This window comes from Ascaphus truei, chromosome 3, assembly GCF_040206685.1.
Source record: "Ascaphus truei isolate aAscTru1 chromosome 3, aAscTru1.hap1, whole genome shotgun sequence".
In the NCBI taxonomy this organism is placed as follows: domain Eukaryota; kingdom Metazoa; phylum Chordata; class Amphibia; order Anura; family Ascaphidae; genus Ascaphus; species Ascaphus truei.
Window position 1 is genome coordinate 198,999,770 of NC_134485.1, and position 19,986 is coordinate 199,019,755.

Here is a 19,986-nt window from a genome sequence, read left to right on the forward strand (position 1 = left end):
GGGTGAATTTGCTGGGATGTCCACTCCTGGGAAGATTGGCAACTGTCTTGAATGTTTTCCACATTTGAATAATCTTTCTCACTGTAGAATGATGGACTTTAAATTGTTTGGAAATGGCCTTCCAAGATTGATGGGCAGCAACAATTGCTTCTCTAAGATCATTGCTGATGTCTTTCCTCCTTGCCATTGTGTTAACACACACCTCAGTGCTCCAGAGCAACAAACTGCTAAAACGTCGGCTTTTAAAGAGGTGGTCACACTTGCTGATCAATTATTTAAGGGCATTTGATTAGCAGCACCTGTCTGCTACTTAGCATATTAATTCCTATGGAAGCAGTAAGGGTGTACTTAGTTTTTCACACACAGCTTCTCCATTTTTGTTAAATAAATCATGACACGGTGTAATATGTCACGTGTTCATCTGAGGTTGTATTTACATAATTTTTAGACCTGCTAAGGAACAGTTGATTGTTATGTCCTGATATGTAAAACCATAGAATTCAAAGAGGGTGTACTTTCTTTTTCACATGACTGTATATATTTTCTACCACTTTGGAAACTCTCAATCTATAATTTGCTGTTTCAAGATCATCCCCATTCCAAATAATAAAAAAAAATATGTATATACAAGTGTAGGATATAAAGCATTTGTTCATACATAATTAGCTACATCTACCTAAAATAATTATTAAGCATACTTCTAGCAAATTAAGAGATAGTCATCACATTTAATTGGATTTTTATGTTGATGTGCTTACTTTTGATTATCCTTCATTCCACTTTGATAGGTTTCATATATTTATTCTTTTTTGGTTATGTTTTTATTGACTTAAAAATAGTAGTATTTCCAAAGATTTGTTCATGTTACAATTAGGGTTTTTAAATCATTCACGGCATCCATCATCCCCTAGGATCAATCAGATGGGTACTCTTACTGCCAATTAAGGGGAGTTATGTTGACAAACTAATTACCTCAGATGAAGCAAGACTTGACTCGCGAAACACGTTTGCCTTGCCATACGGGCACTTTGTTTGTAGTGTGGTTGTACAGCAATCTTTAGCAGGCTCCTAAACCCAAGAGTGTCACCTTTGACGTCAAGCTGCAACAAGCACTTTCACGTGTGAGCAGAGACTCTGGGAGAAGCATCATGTAGAAGTGTTTTTGCCAATCTTCTCCCCCCCCCATTGGACAGGACTTCAGCGCGACCCGCATGTTACTAAGCCCCGCCCATCGCATAGCATCATAACGCACCAGCAAGGGATCCTGCGCAAGCGCATAACATCACTGCCAATACTCATGAGCCGAGCGTCAGGCACACACCCCATAGGAGAATGGACAGCCGGTGACGTTGTCATCGCGCACTGCGTCGCGGGGATGCCCGCCGTGCACATAGCATACATGCCCAGGACTGCACGGCCACAATATGACAAAAACTTTATTGGAAACAGACAAACCTGATAATGCTAAATAAAAATATAAAACTCCATATTCAAAAACCCAAAGTAAATGGGTAAGTGATATGGTGATAAAATTCCTAATTATTTGTATGTATAGTGAACACCAAGCTTAAAGCAACACGAGTTGTATCCTCGTGTACATAAACTGCAGACTGATATATAAATTAATCCCACGCAAATAATAAGTAGTACTGTTATAAATCCATTACATCATTATATAATGCCCAGATCAATATCCTATCCTGAACCACTGGCTCAATATATAGGAAAAATTAACCCAATCTAAGTCAGATTATATATAATGAATATCAATGCATGGGAATCATTGGACCACACAATGTACACGTTTCTATATTGTTAATATTTCCATAAAAAGGGATGAGAGATACACAACTTCTGAACAACTTATGTATAACAGGACACCATTTCCATAATCTTGTAAAGAGGTGTATGAATGTTATTTGACTTAGAGTATTTTAATGTCCAGATATATTTAATGGCTCTGAGTAGAGATTACATAGAGTATAAAGTGTATATAAAATCAGTTCAACAATGTATAAAATGTAATTAAAATCTACACGTATAGACCCATCCAAACCATATAGGACACTTATAAACAGAAAAGTGTACATAAATATTAGTCTCACCACAACAGCAGAACATTAAAAAAGAAAATTGGCCATGGCTAAACTTTCAAACAATACTCCCATGGGAGTGTAAAGCCCTCCTGACAGAGAAACACCAATTCAGGTTCCAAAAATGGATAAAGATAATATCTAAATAATATAACCCGTGTTCACTGAAAGAGGCCGTGTTAGTGGGGTTTAGCACATCAATTAATCTTCACCAAAATGATCAATATCACAATTAGAGTTTAAACCGAAAAGGGACGGGCCTTCAAAGTGAAGATCCAATAAAGTTCACACCGGTTTAAGATGTTAATGCTATTACCTCCCCTGACCGGAGAGGGGACATGCTGAATGCCTAGGAATGACAAGGCATTCGAGTCGCACAACCTGCAGCATGTAAAACGGTTGGAGACTGGGTGAGTCAGGTCTCCCCTTGAGATGAGGCACACGTGCTCCATAATTCTAATTTTAAGTGCTATCATCGTGCTGCCCACATACTGTACTGCTTCCCCCACAGCCACATTTTACATTTTAATCCACAAGACTGGCGTGACACCTCATGCCTTTCTCCAGTTAACAACCGTGGTCATTTTAAACTCCCAGAGAAGCAATAAGAGGACATGTATTTATTTGTTATTGAGTGTAGGGCAGATTGCTTCTTTAAATGGGTAGTTCCACATAGCAGGTCAGTGTAAACAGCTTCCTTAGAAAAATGCCATCGCCGTTAAAGTAACAGGTTACAGTAACAGGTTAAGAAGTTAAGAAAATAATTCACTTTTTTTTCGAAATCTTTTGTTGAACTTTTTCATGGTGAAGAAAAATGTTATATTCTTGTCCAATTTTAGGTGTCCATAAGCTACATTAAACCTACTAAATGTATGCCATGGTCCTTCGTTCCCCGTCATCACAGGAGTGAATGCTCCTTGACACATACACGGATATGGCTTGTCCTCACTGTGCTCCTTAAACCAGATTGCATACTGTAAGGAGTTGTCACTTTGGCACAGGCTGGGACTTTGGTATGTCGTTTGAGAGTAAACACAGATTATCAGGCCATAGAACAAAGCAAACACTTGTCACATAGTGTGCGTTAACAGTCATTAGAAGAGACAGTTACCCAGGTTTAGCGAGATTGTACATACATGCAATTTATTAAATTTTTTTATTAATAATAAAAGTTGCAGTCCCTTCTCAAACCACAATAAACCAACTATGGTGACATGTTCACGAGGCCAAGATGTATAAGTATTTGTAAGGTCATTCTTTTTCTTTTCTATTTGTGCGCGAATCTGAACCGTGCTTGTGGCGGATACGTTCTTACAATGTTCTGGAATGTCCTTTGTTCACCATGCAAGAACACTTGCCAGGTTGGAACAAAATTGCCATGGTGTCAGCCTTGCCTTTGGCAGCCATTAGAAGGCCATGACACCATCTGAAGATGACGTTGCAACATTCTACTGGCGTCCCCTGAAGCCATATGTATTAACTGTTTTCAGCAAGCACACAAATAGGTTGAGGGCGCACGTGTTGGTCTAGAGCGGTGTTTCCCAACTGCAGTCCTCAGGGAACCCCAACAGGTCAGGTCTTAAGGATATTCCTGCTCCAGCACAGGTGGCTCAGTCAAAATGACTGAGCCGTTGATTGACCAATCTGTGCTGGAGCAGGGATATCCTTAAGACCTGACCTGTAGGGTTCCCTGAGGACTGCAGTTGGGAAACACTGGCCAAGAGGGTCACCCCGGTTCAGGTAGAACGAGAATACATTGTGGATGGGGAAGGTGGTATTGCTACCTTTTTTTAATAAAAAAAACAATAATCAGATTCCTATAATTATTTCTAAATTAATGTTTAATTTGTAAACGTTACAAGGCTGGGGCTTTATTCAACACTAAAAAAATAACAGCTAGAGGAAATTGCACAAGAAAAACATAATAATAATACACACCTTTCTAGAATTAGTTTAGGACAGTCAACATTACATTGAGAACTATGAAACAATTGTGTTTTAAATATCACAAGTGCCGAAACAATAAAAGGTGCAGATATCTTGCATATGAAGTATGCAGAAAATTATTTAGGATAGAGCAAGATAAATCTTGATGTTTCCATATATTTACAGTACAGAAATCCCAAACCTGTAAGAATATTTTATACAGTACATTCACTTTTCCATACAAACATCTAATGAAGTGTTTCTCCTTTGCACGTGTTAATTGTATTTTGAGATATACAGTTACATAGTTGATGAAGTTGAAAGACATACGTCCATCAAGTTCAACCTATGCTAAATATAAACATCAAACCACACAAAACGGTTTATAGAACATACGTTTCATACCTCACAAAGTATAATAGATATGAAAAAGAGAGTGAGAAACGCCATGTAACAAAAACTTTTGACAGCATTGTGCATCGGTGATGTCATTAGTACATCTCATCTTGCATTTAACGGGAAATGGATGGAAGCATAATGATGTCCCTTTATAAAGCATTAGTAAGACCACACCTTGAATATGGAGTAGAATTTTGGGCACCACTACTTAGAAAAGACATTATGAAACTAGAGTGCAGTGAAAAGCCACCAAATGAATAAAGGGGATAAACAATCTGACATGAGGAGAGGATAGCAAAATTACATAGTTACATAGTAAATAGTTACATAGTAGATGAGGTTGAAAAAAGACTTACGTCCATCAAGTTCAAGCTATGCTAAATTTAGACAACAGATACTTTATCCTATATCTATACTTGCTTATTGATCCAGAGGAAGGCAAACAAAAAACCCCATTAAGGGGAAAAATTAATTCCTTCCTGACTCCAAGAATTGGCAATCGGATTAATCCCTGGATCAACATCCTTCCCATGTATACTTATTTGGTATATCACTGTATACCTTTCCCATCTAAAAAGATGTCCAACCTTTATTTGAACAAATCTATTGTATCTGCCATCACAGTCTCCATGGGTAATGAATTCCACATTTTAACTGCCCTTACTGTAAAGAACTATTTCCTTTGTTGCTGGTGAAATTTCCTTTCCTCCAACCTTAAGGGATGGCCCCGAGTCCTTTGTACTGCCCGTGGGATGAATAGTTCTTTTGAAAGCTCCTTGTATTGTCCCTGAATATATTTGTATATAGTTATATCCCCCTCTTAGACGCCTCTTTTCTAATGTAAATAAATCTAATTTAGCTAGCCTCTCCGCAAGTTAGAATGTCCATCCCCTTTATTAATTTGGTGGCTCTTCTCTGCACTCTCTCTAGTTCCATAATGTCTTTTCTTAGTATTGGTGCCCAAAATTGTACTCCATATTCAAGGTGTGGTCTTACTAATGCTTTGTAAAGGGGAATAATTATGTTTACTTCCCTTCCATGCATTGCCCGTTTGATGCAAGATAAGATCTTGTTTGCCTTTGCAGCTACTGCATGACATTGGGCACTATTGCTAAGCCTGCAGTCTACAAGCACTCCTAAATCCTTCTCCATCAAGGATTCCCCCAATATATCTCCATTAATTTGTAAGTCGCCTTTTTATTCTTGCATCCCAAATGCATAACCTTACATTTATCTGTATTAAACCTCATCTGCCATTTACCTGCCCACGTTTCCAGTCTCTCCAAGTCCTTCTGAAGAGAAATTACATCCTGCTCTGATTCCATTACCTTACACAATTTAGTATCATCAGCAAAGATGGAGACTTTGCTCTCGATCCCAACCTCAAGGTCATTAATAAACAAGTTAAAAAGCAAGGGTCCCAGTACTGATCCCTGAGGTACTCCACTCACGACTTTAGCCCAACCTGAAAAAGCTCCATTTATGACAACCCTCTGTTGTCTGTCCTTTAACCAGTTTTCAATCCAGGTGCATATATTATTACTGAGTCCAATTTTCTTTATTTTGTACACCAACCTCTTGTGTGAAACCGTATCAAAAGCCTTTGCAAAATCTAAGTAGACCACATCAACTGCATTACCCTGGTCTAAATTCCTACTTACCTCCTCAAAGAAACAAATAAGGTTAGTTTGGCAAGATTAATGTTAGATTAAAATTAGATTTTTTACATTAGAAAAGAGGTGCCTAAAAGGGGACATGAGAACTATATACAAATCTATATTTGGGGACAGTACACTGAGCTTTCAAAGAACTATTCACCCCAAGGGCAGTACAAAGGACTCTGGGTTATCCCTTAAGGGTGGAGTTAAAGAGATTTCACCAGCAACAAAGGGTTCTTTACAGTAAGGGCAGTTACAATGTGGAATTTGTTACCCATGGTGTCTGCGATGGTAGATACAATAGATTTGTACAAAAAAAATTGCTCTTTTTAGAAAGGAAAGGTATACAGGAAAATACCAATTAAGTAAACATGGGAAGGACGTTAATCCAGGAAGACATCTGATTGCCATTATCAGAGTCAGAAATTAAATTATTTTCCCCGTATGAGATATCATTGGATGATGTTTCACTGGGGTTTTATCATTTGCCGTCCTCTGGATGAGGTTGAACTCGATGGACACGTCTTTTTTTTCCAACCTCCTCTACTATGTAACCTATTGATATATTAGGCAACCACTGCATTTTTTACTTAATATTTCTTCGTAGGCAATATGTTATCTAATATTCACTGAAATAATGTTGGGATAATCAAGGTCTGGCTGAGAGTAAAGCCAACTTTGTGTGTGACTTATTTAGCGCTAACATTAACAGACTTTCGTCTGTCTGCAATGTGAGGATAACCGATCATTAGCATATTATTTGCTTTGAGTAACACGATTATATAATAATAGTTACACAATATTTCAATTAATAACACTAGCTATTTATGTATATAATGTAAACCCTGTTCACTTATGTAACTGTATTTGTAACCATGTATTTGTCATTTTAACTCTATGCCCAGGACATACTTGAAAACGAGAAGTAACTCTCAATGTATTACTTCCTGGTAAAACATTTTATAAATAAAATAAATATTTACATTAGAAAAGGAGTCTAAGAGGGAATATGGTAACTATATACAAATATATTCGGGGACAGTCCGAGGAGCTTTCAGAAGAACTATTCATCCCAATGGCAGTACAAAGGACACAGGGTTATCCCATTAGGTTGGAGGAAAGGAGATCAGAAACACAAAAAAAAGGGTTCTTTACAGTATGAACAATTAAAATGTGGAATTCATTACCCATGGAGACTGTGATGGCAGATACAATAGATATCTTCAAGAAAGGGTTGGACATCTTTTTAGAAAAGAAAGGTATAAAGGGATATAGCAAATAAGTAAACATGGGAAGGCTGCTGATCCAGTGAGTAATCTGATTGCCAATTCTTGGAGTCAGGAAGAAATTTATTTTACCCCTTATGAGATATCATTGGATGATATGACTCTGGGGTATTTTGTTTGCCGTCCTCCAGATCAGCGGTGCGCACACAAGATTGTGCAGTGCTGCTTTAGATCAAAATACTGTAAGTACAGATATAGGATAAAGTATCTGTCGACTAAAGTTAGCATAGGTTGAACATGGACAATAGTCTTTTTTTCAACTTCATCTACTATGTAACTATGCAGCAAACTTTTTTAATTTGGGAGAAAATCTCTCAGGAGCAAGTAAGTTACAACAAATGTGTAAAAATAAAATAATCAATTAATCTTGGGGGAGGGGGTGGGGATTGCTTTGCTATAATATCACAATTGTTTTCAATAAGAAACATTGGGTTTGCAATAAGAAAGCGTTTAGACGTAAGATATTGTGTTTCATCCCAAATGTTTGCTGTCTAGTTCAAAATATGTCTAATAGTTTATTTTATATAGGCACAAAGCATAAGTACTAAAAAAAAAACCTCAACAATTTAGACAACATATACACAATGCTTACTGCATATATTACGGGAAAGTTTAACAAATGTCACTTAATTGACATAATGCTGCCGGGATTTTGGTACATGCATAGGTATTACTAGAATATTAGCCAGATAATTATACATTAATATTTTTTTTCCATTCAAAACTGCTGAATGATGTGTTTAACAGTTTGGGATTCAGACAAAGTGAATTTCCAAAAGAAAAATACTTTGAACCAAGTGAAACTGGCGCCTTACAAGATCTTCTAATCAATTGTTTCTTATCTAAATAGACACAGCTTGTTACACATGCCCTCAAACCAACTTCCATGTTCAGGTCACTTTAACAAGACTCCTCAATTCTTCCTGAAAACGATTCTGGGATTTAGTTTTTTTGTTTTTTTAATAGAAAGAGGACAGCAAATCCCCAAAAGCTAATCGAAGAGTTTAAAAATCAAGACACAAGAAAAACAGTCTTAACACATAGCTAAAGCTAGCTGACACGAACCAAGTCACCCTCACGTGAATGTGACTCAGCCAACTTCTTGGAACAGGAAGTCTACACAGCTGATAAACCACACTGCAGACCGATTCGGTCTGCCACATTTACACATGAGGAGGACACAGGGAAACACCTTTGACCTCGAGGGGACTTAGATCAAATGATGATACAAGGAGGAGAGATGAGACCAAACAAGGGCTCATTACTTTGGGGTGGGGGGAACTGCAGTCCATACTAGAGCAAGTGCTGGATACAATGTGTTTCTTTCAAAACATATCTTAATTTGAAAGAATCTAAAAAATGTGTTGAAATGTTTGTGGGTGTGTCACACCCAAAGTGTCACATATAAAGTGTCTGGAGTTCATTTGAGTTGAAATTGGAGGTGAACACTTAAAGATGATCTGGACTCTGCACTTGAACAACTCTGCAACTGTGAGAACTAAATATTCTGATAATTTGTACTCTTCCCATCCTCTATTACCTGGGATGTCTCTCCTCCTGCATTTCACTATACCCTCCTTACTGATTTTTCAGTTTACCGTTTCCTCACTCCTTTGTAAACGTTTCTGTTCTCTCCAACTTCCCCACTGCCCTCCTAACCACATTTCTTGATCTCTCCTCCCCTCCACCTATGCCCATAAACTGCACCATTATGTCTACACCTCTTTCCCAACAACTTCTTTGCCCCTCAATGAAAAGCACCCACACAAACCCTCTATTCACACCCTCTATCTACTCCTTCCTGCTGCTGGGGATCTCTCTCCTAATCCTGGACACAGCCCTATACACACCTGCTCTCATCCACACCTCCCTGCCACCTCTTCCCTTGCTAATTGTGTTAATACTGACTAACCTTTAAAAAAAACTCACCTCACAAATTAAGCATCCCAATAGCCTGCACTCATGGCTATTGAAGCATAAATACAGTCACTCCTATCAACCATTGTGGCCAAGCACTGCACTTATTCCCTCACCTGCTGCCTCTGTAAGTCTCCCATCATACCACTTAGATTGTAAACTCCCTAGTGAAGGGATTTCCTTTCCCATTGCCTGATTTTGCTGCGCTTATTGTATTATAATTCCCTGTACTGTATTCTTTGTGAAGCGCCGAGTACACTTTTGGCACTATATAAATAAAGATATACATACGGGCATACACATTTGTGTGTATATACAGTGTTCACTACCCTTGAATCCCAGGAAACACTTTTGGGAGTCTCAACCCGCCGCCGAATTGGTGAATACTGCCCTGCTCCTCTTCTTAGACTGGAAACTAACAATAGCACAGGCGTGTAACAGATCGCAGCTGACAAAGAGGGGAGAAGCTATGATCCTCATCTCCAGAGGCAAGGGGGAGCCAACTTGTGGGATGTCAGCGGTCGAGGGCCACAGCGGAAACGCCTGAAGGTCACCTGTTGCCCACCAAATGGCTAACTATACACCACAGTCAGTGAAAAGTTCATTTATTATTTTATGGGGGGGGAAAAAAAAAAAAACTAGAATAGCCATCTTCCAAACTCCTATAGCTTCCCACACCAGCTACTTCATATTCCATGCAGAAACTTAAATTATTTTGTCAGTTATACCAGTCAAACAAAGAAGGAATTTTGGTAAAGACCAAATAGAAGGATTTCTACCTACCCATTCAAACTAGTTATGGAACAACCAGGTTTAAAGCAGCAATACCCGCCCCCAGAATACTATAGACATTTAGCTAGATAATGATTTTGTTAAATCGCATGTGTCTGAACTGGGCTCTGGGGCAGAGCTCCATTTTAACCTCCCAGACACTTAAAGCTGCAGTTCAGTCAATATCCTGCATGTGGTTTTTTTTTTAATAAATCAGTTCTGGAGTAAGAAAAAATACTTTTAGCATTTTTTGTTTTTAAAAAAAAAACAACTTTGAAAGACCAATTTTCTTGTATTCTATTTTAACAACCATTTGCTAAGGCACTGCCCCTTCATGTCCTGTCACAAGCCCTGGCACACCCCTTTGTCAGCTCTGGCCTCCCTCTAGCACATGTCAGTGCCAGAGTGCTCATGAATATTCATGAGCTTCCACTGAGAGAAAGAAGCAGAAGAAAAACAGATCCCTTCACTAATGATGTCACCAAATTTCACCAATCAATACATGGAGAACGAATTGACCTGCAGCTATACAGTACTTTAGGTAATTAGAGATTGCACACATGAAACTATTGAAGTAAAAAAAAAAAAAAAAAAAAAAAAAAAGACTGAACTGCAGCTTTAAAGATGTGGATCCACTTAGGGTTCCTCCCCCCCCCATATGAAGTAGGGAGCCTTCAAAGCTGAACCGGGTTAATTGCAGCTCCATGGACCCCATGCTAACAGAGATACTTGCCTCTAAAAGGTGCTGCTAATAGCATCCCCAGCCGGGTAAACAATGCGGTTTAAATCTCACGAAAGTCAATATGAAGCTGAAACATCATTCGCCGTGGATTCCTATTGGACTATGTGCCGCAGAACTTCAGCACCATCTGAGGCAATTATCTTGGGTAAGCAAAGTGTCTCTGAAGATGAAATGAACATGGTTCAGACCCCCAGATTATCATCTCCTGCACAAAGCACCCGGAAAAAAACAGCGTTGGAAAAGTCGAAAGCTCTTAAAGTAAAAGAAAAACTGATCAGCATCAACTGCTGCTACATAATCATGCTTACTGTTTAAAAAAAAAATTCAAACAATTAGAGCCTAATAACTGATTAAGGCTGCGCTTAGTGCCTTGTGACAGCAACGTCTCTCCAAAACAAATGCATTGTCGCCATCACAAGTGCTTATAGTAAGCGCGACGGAATGACGTCGCGACCAAAGATTTGGTAGCCGGTCAAATTTGATTTTTCAGAGGCTGTCGCCACATTTGACAACCTCTGAACCAATCAATGGCCAGGTGGCTAGCGACGTTGCTGCAACACGAAATTCAACTTTCATGGGTGGCGGCGGCATCTTCCGTCGCGTCGCCATCGCGGGCACTATACGCGCGGCCTAAGGGACTCACTCTTTGGATCACTATTTCTCTAAAGGTGTAAGCTATAAGAAAAAATAGACTTCAAAATTAATATACATATTTATCTGCAAAAATGTGGAAAGGTATGCTTGTAATTATTAAAGGAGTGGTTCTCTGCCCTACACTGTACCATCACATTTGATTACTGATTCATGACACAGTAACACGTATTAATTATGGGGTGGGTACAATAATCTACATGTATCGCTACATTAGACTCATAGTACAGTACCTATAAACCAAGTTGTCATGGTTCATTGTCCACTCTGTTGCTTAAATCAGTCTTAAAGATTGTAGAGCAAGCACAAACCCAAGTTGCAAAATTGCACGGTAATCATAGTGACGTTACCTTTAACTCAGAGAGCAGAGCAAACATTACATGGACTACAGTGCCTTCTTGTATTTTATTAGGCACCACAAAAGTATTATCTTATCTATTTATACCATGTATGGTCCTGTTAACTTTTAGCACATTTTGTCCACAATTGCTTTGTGACTGAAGTGTTGGATGCTGGCACTGTTTCATAGAACACCTCAAATAAAAAGTATTCTATTAGTTGACTACCATTTCTAACAGCCACACCAACACCATAAATGAGTCAAAAAAAAAAAAAAAAGTTTCAGACTCCTCTATAGTGTTTATAGAAAACCAGAAGATGTATGCAGTACCTCCCAGAGGTGATCTAGAACAGCGTTTCCCAAATGGTGGGTCGCAACCCGGCACCGGGCCACGGCACCAAAATTGCCGGGTCGCAGCAAGGCTGGCCCCCCGGTGTCTCCCCCCCCTCCCTTCCGCCCCCTCCCCCACCCCCCGCTCAAGTTAAAAAAAATGGCGGCGATTCCCCCCGCGGTCCCGCGCGTTTGCGCAGGGCAAGCAGGGCCCGCTCCCTTCCTCCCCCCCCCCTGCTCCCAACGTGGGACGGAGGAGGAAGTACCAGCTCCTCTGCGGCCCGCACGTTACATGGGGGAGGGTGGAAGTAAAAGCTCCTACTGCGGCCCGCTTCCCCCCGCGGCCAGCTTCCCGAGCTCACCTCCCGTGGCACCCCCTCCCGAGCCCCCAATCCCACCTCCCGTCCCGGGCAGCAGGGATATCGGTGGCAGCAGGGGAAAGCGTCCGGCGGCAAGGTAAGTCACCCCACCCAAGTGTCCCTGGCCCCCTCCCTCCCACCCACCCAAGTGTCCCTGGCCCCCTCCCTCCCACCCACCAAAGTGTCCCTGGCCCCCTCCCTCCCATCCACCCAAATGTCTCTGGCCCCCTCCCTCCCACCCACGTGTCCCTGGCCCCCTCCCTCCCACCCAAGTGTCCCTGGCCCCCTCCCTCCCACGTGTCCCTGCCCCCCCCCCCCCCAGTCACTCACATCCGTCGTTGCCTGTAATTCACTGTTTGTGTCTGTGTGCTTATAGGGGAGAGCGAGTGTGTGTGTGTGTGTGTGTATCAGTGCCTTTGTGTGTGTGTGTGTATCTGTGTGTGTATCAGTGTATCTGTGTGTGTATCAGTGTATCTGTGTGTGTATCAGTGTTTGTGTGTGTGTATCAGTGTTTGTGTGTGTATCAGTGTAAGTGTGTGTGTGTATCAGTGTAAGTGTGTGTGTGTGTATCAGTGTGTGTGTGTGTGTGTGTGTGTGTGTATCAGTGTGTGTGTGTGTGTGTGTGTGTGTGTATCAGTGTGTGTGTGTGTGTGTGTGTGTGTGTGTGTGTGTGTGTGTGTGTATCAGTGTGTGTGTGTATCAGTGTGTGTGTGTGTGTGTGTGTGTGTGTGTGTGTATCAGTGTGTGTGTGTGTGTATCAGTGTGTGTGTGTGTGTGTATCAGTGTGTGTGTGTGTGTATCAGTGTGTGTGTGTGTGTATCAGTGTGTGTGTGTGTGTATCAGTGTGTGTGTGTGTGTGTGTGTGTGTGTGTGTGTGTGTGTGTGTGTGTGTATCAGTGTGTGTGTGTGTGTGTGTGTGTGTGTGTGTGTGTGTGTGTGTGTGTGTGTGTGTGTGTGTGTGTGTGTGTATCAGTGTTTGTGTGTGTGTGTGTGTATCAGTGTTTGTGTGTGTGTGTGTGTATCAGTGTTTGTGTGTGTGTGTGTGTATCAGTGTTTGTGTGTGTGTGTGTATCAGTGTTTGTGTGTGTGTGTGTGTATCAGTGTTTGTGTGTGTGTGTGTGTATCAGTGTTTGTGTGTGTGTGTGTGTATCAGTGTTTGTGTGTGTGTGTGTGTATCAGTGTTTGTGTGTGTGTGTGTGTATCAGTGTTTGTGTGTGTGTGTGTGTATCAGTGTTTGTGTGTGTGTGTGTGTATCAGTGTTTGTGTGTGTGTGTGTGTGTGTATCAGTGTTTGTGTGTGTGTGTGTGTGTGTATCAGTGTTTGTGTGTGTGTGTGTGTATCAGTGTTTGTGTGTGTGTGTGTGTATCAGTGTTTGTGTGTGTGTGTGTGTATCAGTGTTTGTGTGTGTGTGTGTGTGTATCAGTGTTTGTGTGTGTGTGTGTGTATCAGTGTTTGTGTGTGTGTGTGTGTATCAGTGTTTGTGTGTGTGTGTGTGTATCAGTGTTTGTGTGTGTGTGTGTGTATCAGTGTTTGTGTGTGTGTGTGTGTATCAGTGTGTGTGTGTGTGTATCAGTGTGTGTGTGTGTGTGTATCAGTGTGTGTGTGTGTATCAGTGTGTGTGTGTGTATCAGTGTGTGTGTGTGTGTCTGTGTGTGTGTGTGTGTCTGTGTGTGTGTGTGTGTCTCTGTGTGTGTGTGTGTCTCTGTGTGTGTGTGTGTCTCTGTGTGTGTGTGTGTCTCTGTGTGTGTGTGTGTCTCTGTGTGTGTGTGTGTGTGTGTGTGTGTGTGTGTGTGTGTGTGTGTGTGTGTGTGTGTGTGTGTGTGTGTGTGTGTGTGTGTGTGTGTATCAGTGGGTGTGTGGGTGGGTGTGTATCAGTGTGTGTGTGTGTGTGTGTGTGTGTGTCAGTGGCTGTGTGTGTGTCTGTGCTGGCCCTATAGGCCAGTATAGGCGATAACATTTTTAGTGGCTCACGAAAAAGAAGTTAAAAAATAACCGGGTCACGGAAAAAAAAGTTTGGGAAACCCTGATCTAGAAGACAGAATACAGGAAAAATGAAAACCACAGAACACGTAAAAGGAAACACTGGGGTAAGGGAGTCCCCCCCCCCCCGCCAAAGAGCTTACAATCGATGTTTCAAATAATTTGTTAGCGCTGCCTCGCAGATCTTCTATGGCACTAATGGGGTTAGAGGTCTGTTACACATGATCCCAAGAAAGGTAAGACGACGCATTCCTAAAACATATATCCAAAGTTTAAGGGGAGCACCAAACGTTCACAGCGATTGCATGTAAAAGATAGAAAAAAAGAAAAAAAAACAATATAGTGCAACCTATTTGGATAATTATATAGTGTAGGAAGCTTAGGTGAACTTCACTCACACTTTATCCATAAGTTTAACGCAAATCAGAGACGTTGTCTCTGATTGGAAAAGTCTTCCCCCAGATGTAACCATATAAAAGGAAAGACTCTTATGGTGTAGTATTTCTAAAGATATATTCATGAGCAATGACATATGATAAAAGTGCACTCACATTTTACACTTAGAAATTATACGAAACCCCGGTTATGGCGAAGGGCGGAAGCTCCAACGTGTCTCCCACAGCGTGCTGGAGCTTCCGCCCTTCGCCATAACCGGAAGCGGCGAACGCGGGGGGTCCGAATACACACACACCAGCAGAGAGAACACCGAAAAGACCGGGATTTCGTACCATTTCTAAGTGTAAAATGTGAGTGCACTTTTATCATATGTCATTGCTCATGAATATATCTTTGGAAATACTACACCATAAGAGTCTTTCCTTTTATATGGTTACGTCTTGGGGAAAACTTTCCCCATTTGCTCCAATCAGGGAGAGACAGCGTCTCTGATTTGCGTTAAACTTATGGATAAAGTGTGAGTGAAATTCACCTACAGCTTCCCACACTATCATTTTCCAAATAAGTTGCACTATATTGTGTTTTTCTATCTTTTACATGCAATCGCTGTGAATGCTTGGCGCTCCCCTTAAACTTTAGATATCTGCAATAGGAAATAGACTTGAGAACAGTCTATAAAGAGTTTTTGAGCTGCTTTTCAAAAATATTTTATCTTTCACTTTTTGGTGGTGGTATATATAATTCACATATTGCACTTGCTGATTGAGATACATTTATCATCATCATTTGTCCATTTGGTTCACCCTTTAATCTTGGTTTTATATTCACATTTATGTGCACAAGCACCTGCATTCTGTGTGGAAATTAGTCACAATTAAATAGTATTCACTTAAACTAATTACATCACCCAATTACACACCTTCAGATTCGCATTCCTAAAAAGCAGATTAAAGATTACACCAGCACAGAAAAAGTAAAGCTACAGAATACTGCGTTAGAAAATTACTAGGGCTGTTTTCCATATTATTATTATTATTATTATTATTATTAAAGAACGGAAAGAATAAAAGCAGTAGAAATATTATCTTGATATAAACCTGCATTGGCAACACCCTTCTTCACAGGTTTATTTCTGCAACTCATCCTTTATACCACAACTTAAGAAATACATTTTTAAAAAATTAGGGGGGGGGGGGGGTAAGAGAATCTGGTTTTGGCATCAAATGCTTTAAGCGTTTCACTGGAGTTTCCTCAGCTATGAAAAGTACGTTAGCATCATGTCATAGCTGGTGGAATTTATTGACACCACAAGGAAACCTTGATCAACTACAGACAAATCCTACTATTATACTGCAAGTAGCAAGAACTGAGAAATAATCCACAAACCTCTGACAAGCGAAGCTACAGAACAGAGCACAGGAACTACCAATGTAGCTCTATATCATAAGGTTCGGGTGTACCAGATGGACCATAGATAAATAGCACGGGACTAAGGACTAAAATACATAGGAACAGGTTCAACATCTCAGCCAGGACACGGACTCGAAATGCCAATACGAAACGCGGCTTCATACACCAACACAAACATGGGCAATGTGAAATTGACAGTGCCAACTTTGATGCGGGCACTTCAGGTCAATGGTAGATATTGCACGATCGCCCATGGCAGAGTGCCATTACTATACCCCTTAGGCTCTTTATTCAATAAGATGTGATGGTGTTGATCTTGCGCTATTTCACAGAAAGCCCCATTTAAATCAATGGTGATATTGCAGTTTAGAATAAGGGCCTTAATGGTAGAGTAACCATTTGTGATTCGTCTCAAAAACCTTCTTTTGTAAAGCAACCCTATGCTAGTAACAGTTAATCGTTCTCTTCCGGAGGCCCTCCTTGCAACAAATGGGTTAAGGAAAGTGAGGTAAAGCAGACACTGAAGATGTTAAAGCTATTCAGTAGTATAACAGTTCCATGTTAGAGGTTGAATGGCGACTTCCTTAATCTGGTTTAAAGAGCGAGCACACACCCAGTTGTCTTAATTCCCAAATCACTGCTGATCTTGTGTTCCTACACAGGACTAATTCAGGGCTGGATTAACACACTAGCAAACCAAGGCCCATTGGGGTTCAAAGCTCCAAAATGTATTAGATAGGCATGAAGACCCCGTTGGTCTTTCCATGTGCCCCTCTATGTATGTGACTATCCCTGTGTGCACCTGCTTGTGTCTCTGTCTTCTGGTGTGTGCTCCCTTGAGGAGCATAAGGTGTAATGGGCTCCCAAACTGGTGTCTTATCCAGGGCCAAGTATAACCTTAATCTGAATCACTTCCACATACATTATACACAGAGAGAAATTTCAGAAACCGAAACCCATTGTTCAAAAATGATTACAGAAATTCAGCACCTGCCCTGCATGTAATGATGCTTTTTTCCCCCCTCCAGTGAACCCGTTTGTGAAAGGGGAGTGGCAGCCTCACGTTAAAGACACCATGATCACAGAACCAGTAGTACACAAATGTCTCGGTCTGTAAGTTGTCTTCAAGCGCCGGAAGATGTCTTAAGGCAGACGACTGCTTAATAGCAAATACTGTATGGACCACCACTGCTGGTGATGTACATGACAGGATACACACTGTCCCAAAAGACTGAATATATACAGCCATCATTGTTAGTAGCACCAGTATTAAATGTACCTGCCCCTACCTACACAAGGTAACACACCTTGAAGTGTGTTCAGACTACACATGATTACTTCACATGCTGGCACATACTAGTGTAGTGGACAAGAACACGAGCTTCTAACCAATGCAGAGACCTCTAACCTGCCCCTTTTGCCAGGAAACAGAATAATTAACCCCTTTGTGTTGGTGTCTCCACTTCATGCCACAAAGGCATTAAATAAATAAGTGCGTGTGTGTGTGTGTGTGTATGTATGTATATAGATATATAGATATATAGATAGATCTATATATATATATATATATATATAACTGCAATAAACAGAGATAATCTCTCTCAGACAGGTAGGTCTGAGCCCCGGCATCAGATGCTTCAGGACTGAAAAAGTCATCCCCCTATTCAGAAGACCTTGCACAACCACAAACATGTCCCCAGCTGTCAGCACAGGAAAGAGGACTTCCCATCATCACCTCCCCAAAGAAAACCAGAGGCTGAGGAGGATATTCTCTACACCTGATCGCTGGCAGCCACATGACCTGAGATCTGACACCGACACCTGCACCCCCTCTCTCCCCCCCCCCCCCCCCCAACCATCAACAGTGTCAACCCCACTGACCACAGCACCTTAACCCCTTGAGTGCCACAAGGAACACCTTAACCGCTTGAATGTCAGTGCAGAGCAATGTGTGCTGTCTCTCTCCCCCTCCCCTGACACGCATTGGGTTTAATGTAGCCCTACCTACAATAAAAAAAAAACCTCACACCCGCACTGGAGTCATATCCCCCCTGTTACAGCCATATTAACCCCTCAGAGGATGAGACTTCCAGTGAGGGAAGCACACCCCCTCCTCCCCCTTTAGTCCTCATCTCTCCTGACACGGGGAGGTGGTGATCAGGTCCGGTGCCTTGCTCTGGTGTCCTTCCTCCCTGCGGCTGCATGTCAGGACCGGTGTGTGGGTCTCCCCCTCCCTGCATGTCAGGACCGGTGTGTGGGTCTCCCCCTCCCTGCATGTCAGGTCCGGTGTGTGGGTCTCCCCCTCCCTGCATGTCAGGTCCGGTGTGTGGGTCTCCCCCTCCCTGCATGTCAGGACCGGTGTGTGGGTCTCCCCCTCCCTGCATGTCAGGTCCGGTGTGTGGGTCTCCCCCTCCCTGCATGTCAGGTCCGGTGTGTGGGTCTCCCCCTCCCTGCATGTCAGGTCCGGTGTGTGGGTCTCCCCCTCCCTGCATGTCAGGTCCGGTGTGTGGGTCTCCCCCTCCCTGCATGTCAGGTCCGGTGGGTGGGTCTCCCCCTCCCCCCCTCCCTGCATGTCAGGACCGGTGTGTGGGTCTCCCCCTCCCTGCATGTCAGGTCCGGTGTGTGGGTCTCCCCCTCCCTGCATGTCAGGTCCGGTGGGTGGGTCTCCCCCTCCCTGCATGTCAGGACCGGTGGGTGGGTCTCCCCCTCCCTGCATATCAGTCTCCCCCTCCCTGCATGTCAGTCTCCCCCTCCCTGCATGTCAGGACCGGTGTGTGGGTCTCCCCCTCCCTGCATGTCAGGACCGGTGTGTGGGTCTCCCCCTCCCTGCATGTCAGTCTCCCCCTCCCTGCATGTCAGTCTCCCCCTCCCTGCATGTAGGGACCGGTGTGCGGGTCTCCCCCTCCCTCCCCGGTACCTGGAGGATAAGACGCTGGAGCAGCGCACCCACTCGCTGAGGTCGCACAGTGCCTGGTAGCCGGGGTCCCTCTCCTTCTCCCTCTCCACGTGGTAGGCGTAGAGGGCCAGCAGGATCCCCAGCGCGCACACCGCGTACCGGGCCCCGCTCTCCCACCGCGGCACAGACACTCTCAGCACGGGCGCCGCCATCTTAACCCCGGCCTCCAATCTCGGAGAGGAGGGTGTGAGCGAGAGGGGAGCGCGCGCACTAGCGGCCTATTCACTGGCTCGCGGAAGGGGGCGGGGCCAAGGGCGGGCAGGCGGTGTGGAATAGTGACGTCGCTGCGGCGGGCGGGGTTCCACGTCACAGGCTGCATGTGTGTGGCTGGCAGAGGAGTGGCGCGGCCGCTCTGCACACAGACGGCCTGTGACTGGTCCCACTCCCGGTGCTGAACAATGCGGGCGTGTGTCATGCACTGTCACTGACTGCACTGTGCGTGACACAGATTCGACGTCATTGCTAGACAGGGGGTATCAAGGGGCTTCCCTGGGGCTCATTACAGGGCCATAGCAGACACAAATAAATTGTACTAGACTAGGGTTTGTACACATTTATAGATACAGTGTTTTGCAATTCACTCGTACTTACTGTACTCTAAGGCCAAGTTCAGGGTGGCTGCTACGAACGCTTGCGTCCGTGCACGCCTCCCCCGCGTGCTCCTGTAGCCCAGCGATCTGTGTTCAGGCTGCAGGAGTTGGGTCGCGCCGTTTGGGGGCGGGGCGAACATGTCACGGAGCTGGTTCGCTAAACCAGCTCACGTGACGTGACT

The 19,986-nt window shown here is 42.9% G+C and overlaps 1 protein-coding gene across 1 annotated transcript in view; it reads right to left on the bottom strand.

The window, feature by feature from the left end:
- VKORC1L1 (vitamin K epoxide reductase complex subunit 1 like 1) overlaps positions 1-19,445 on the bottom strand; it is a 38,202-nt gene extending 18,757 nt beyond the window's left edge. The window contains exon 1 of the mRNA XM_075589921.1: positions 19,176-19,445. Within this exon, the coding sequence (XP_075446036.1) occupies positions 19,176-19,366 (191 nt within the window). The 5' untranslated portion in view covers positions 19,367-19,445. The remainder of the gene's footprint in view (positions 1-19,175) is intronic.
- Between the last annotated feature and the right edge of the window lie 541 nt (positions 19,446-19,986).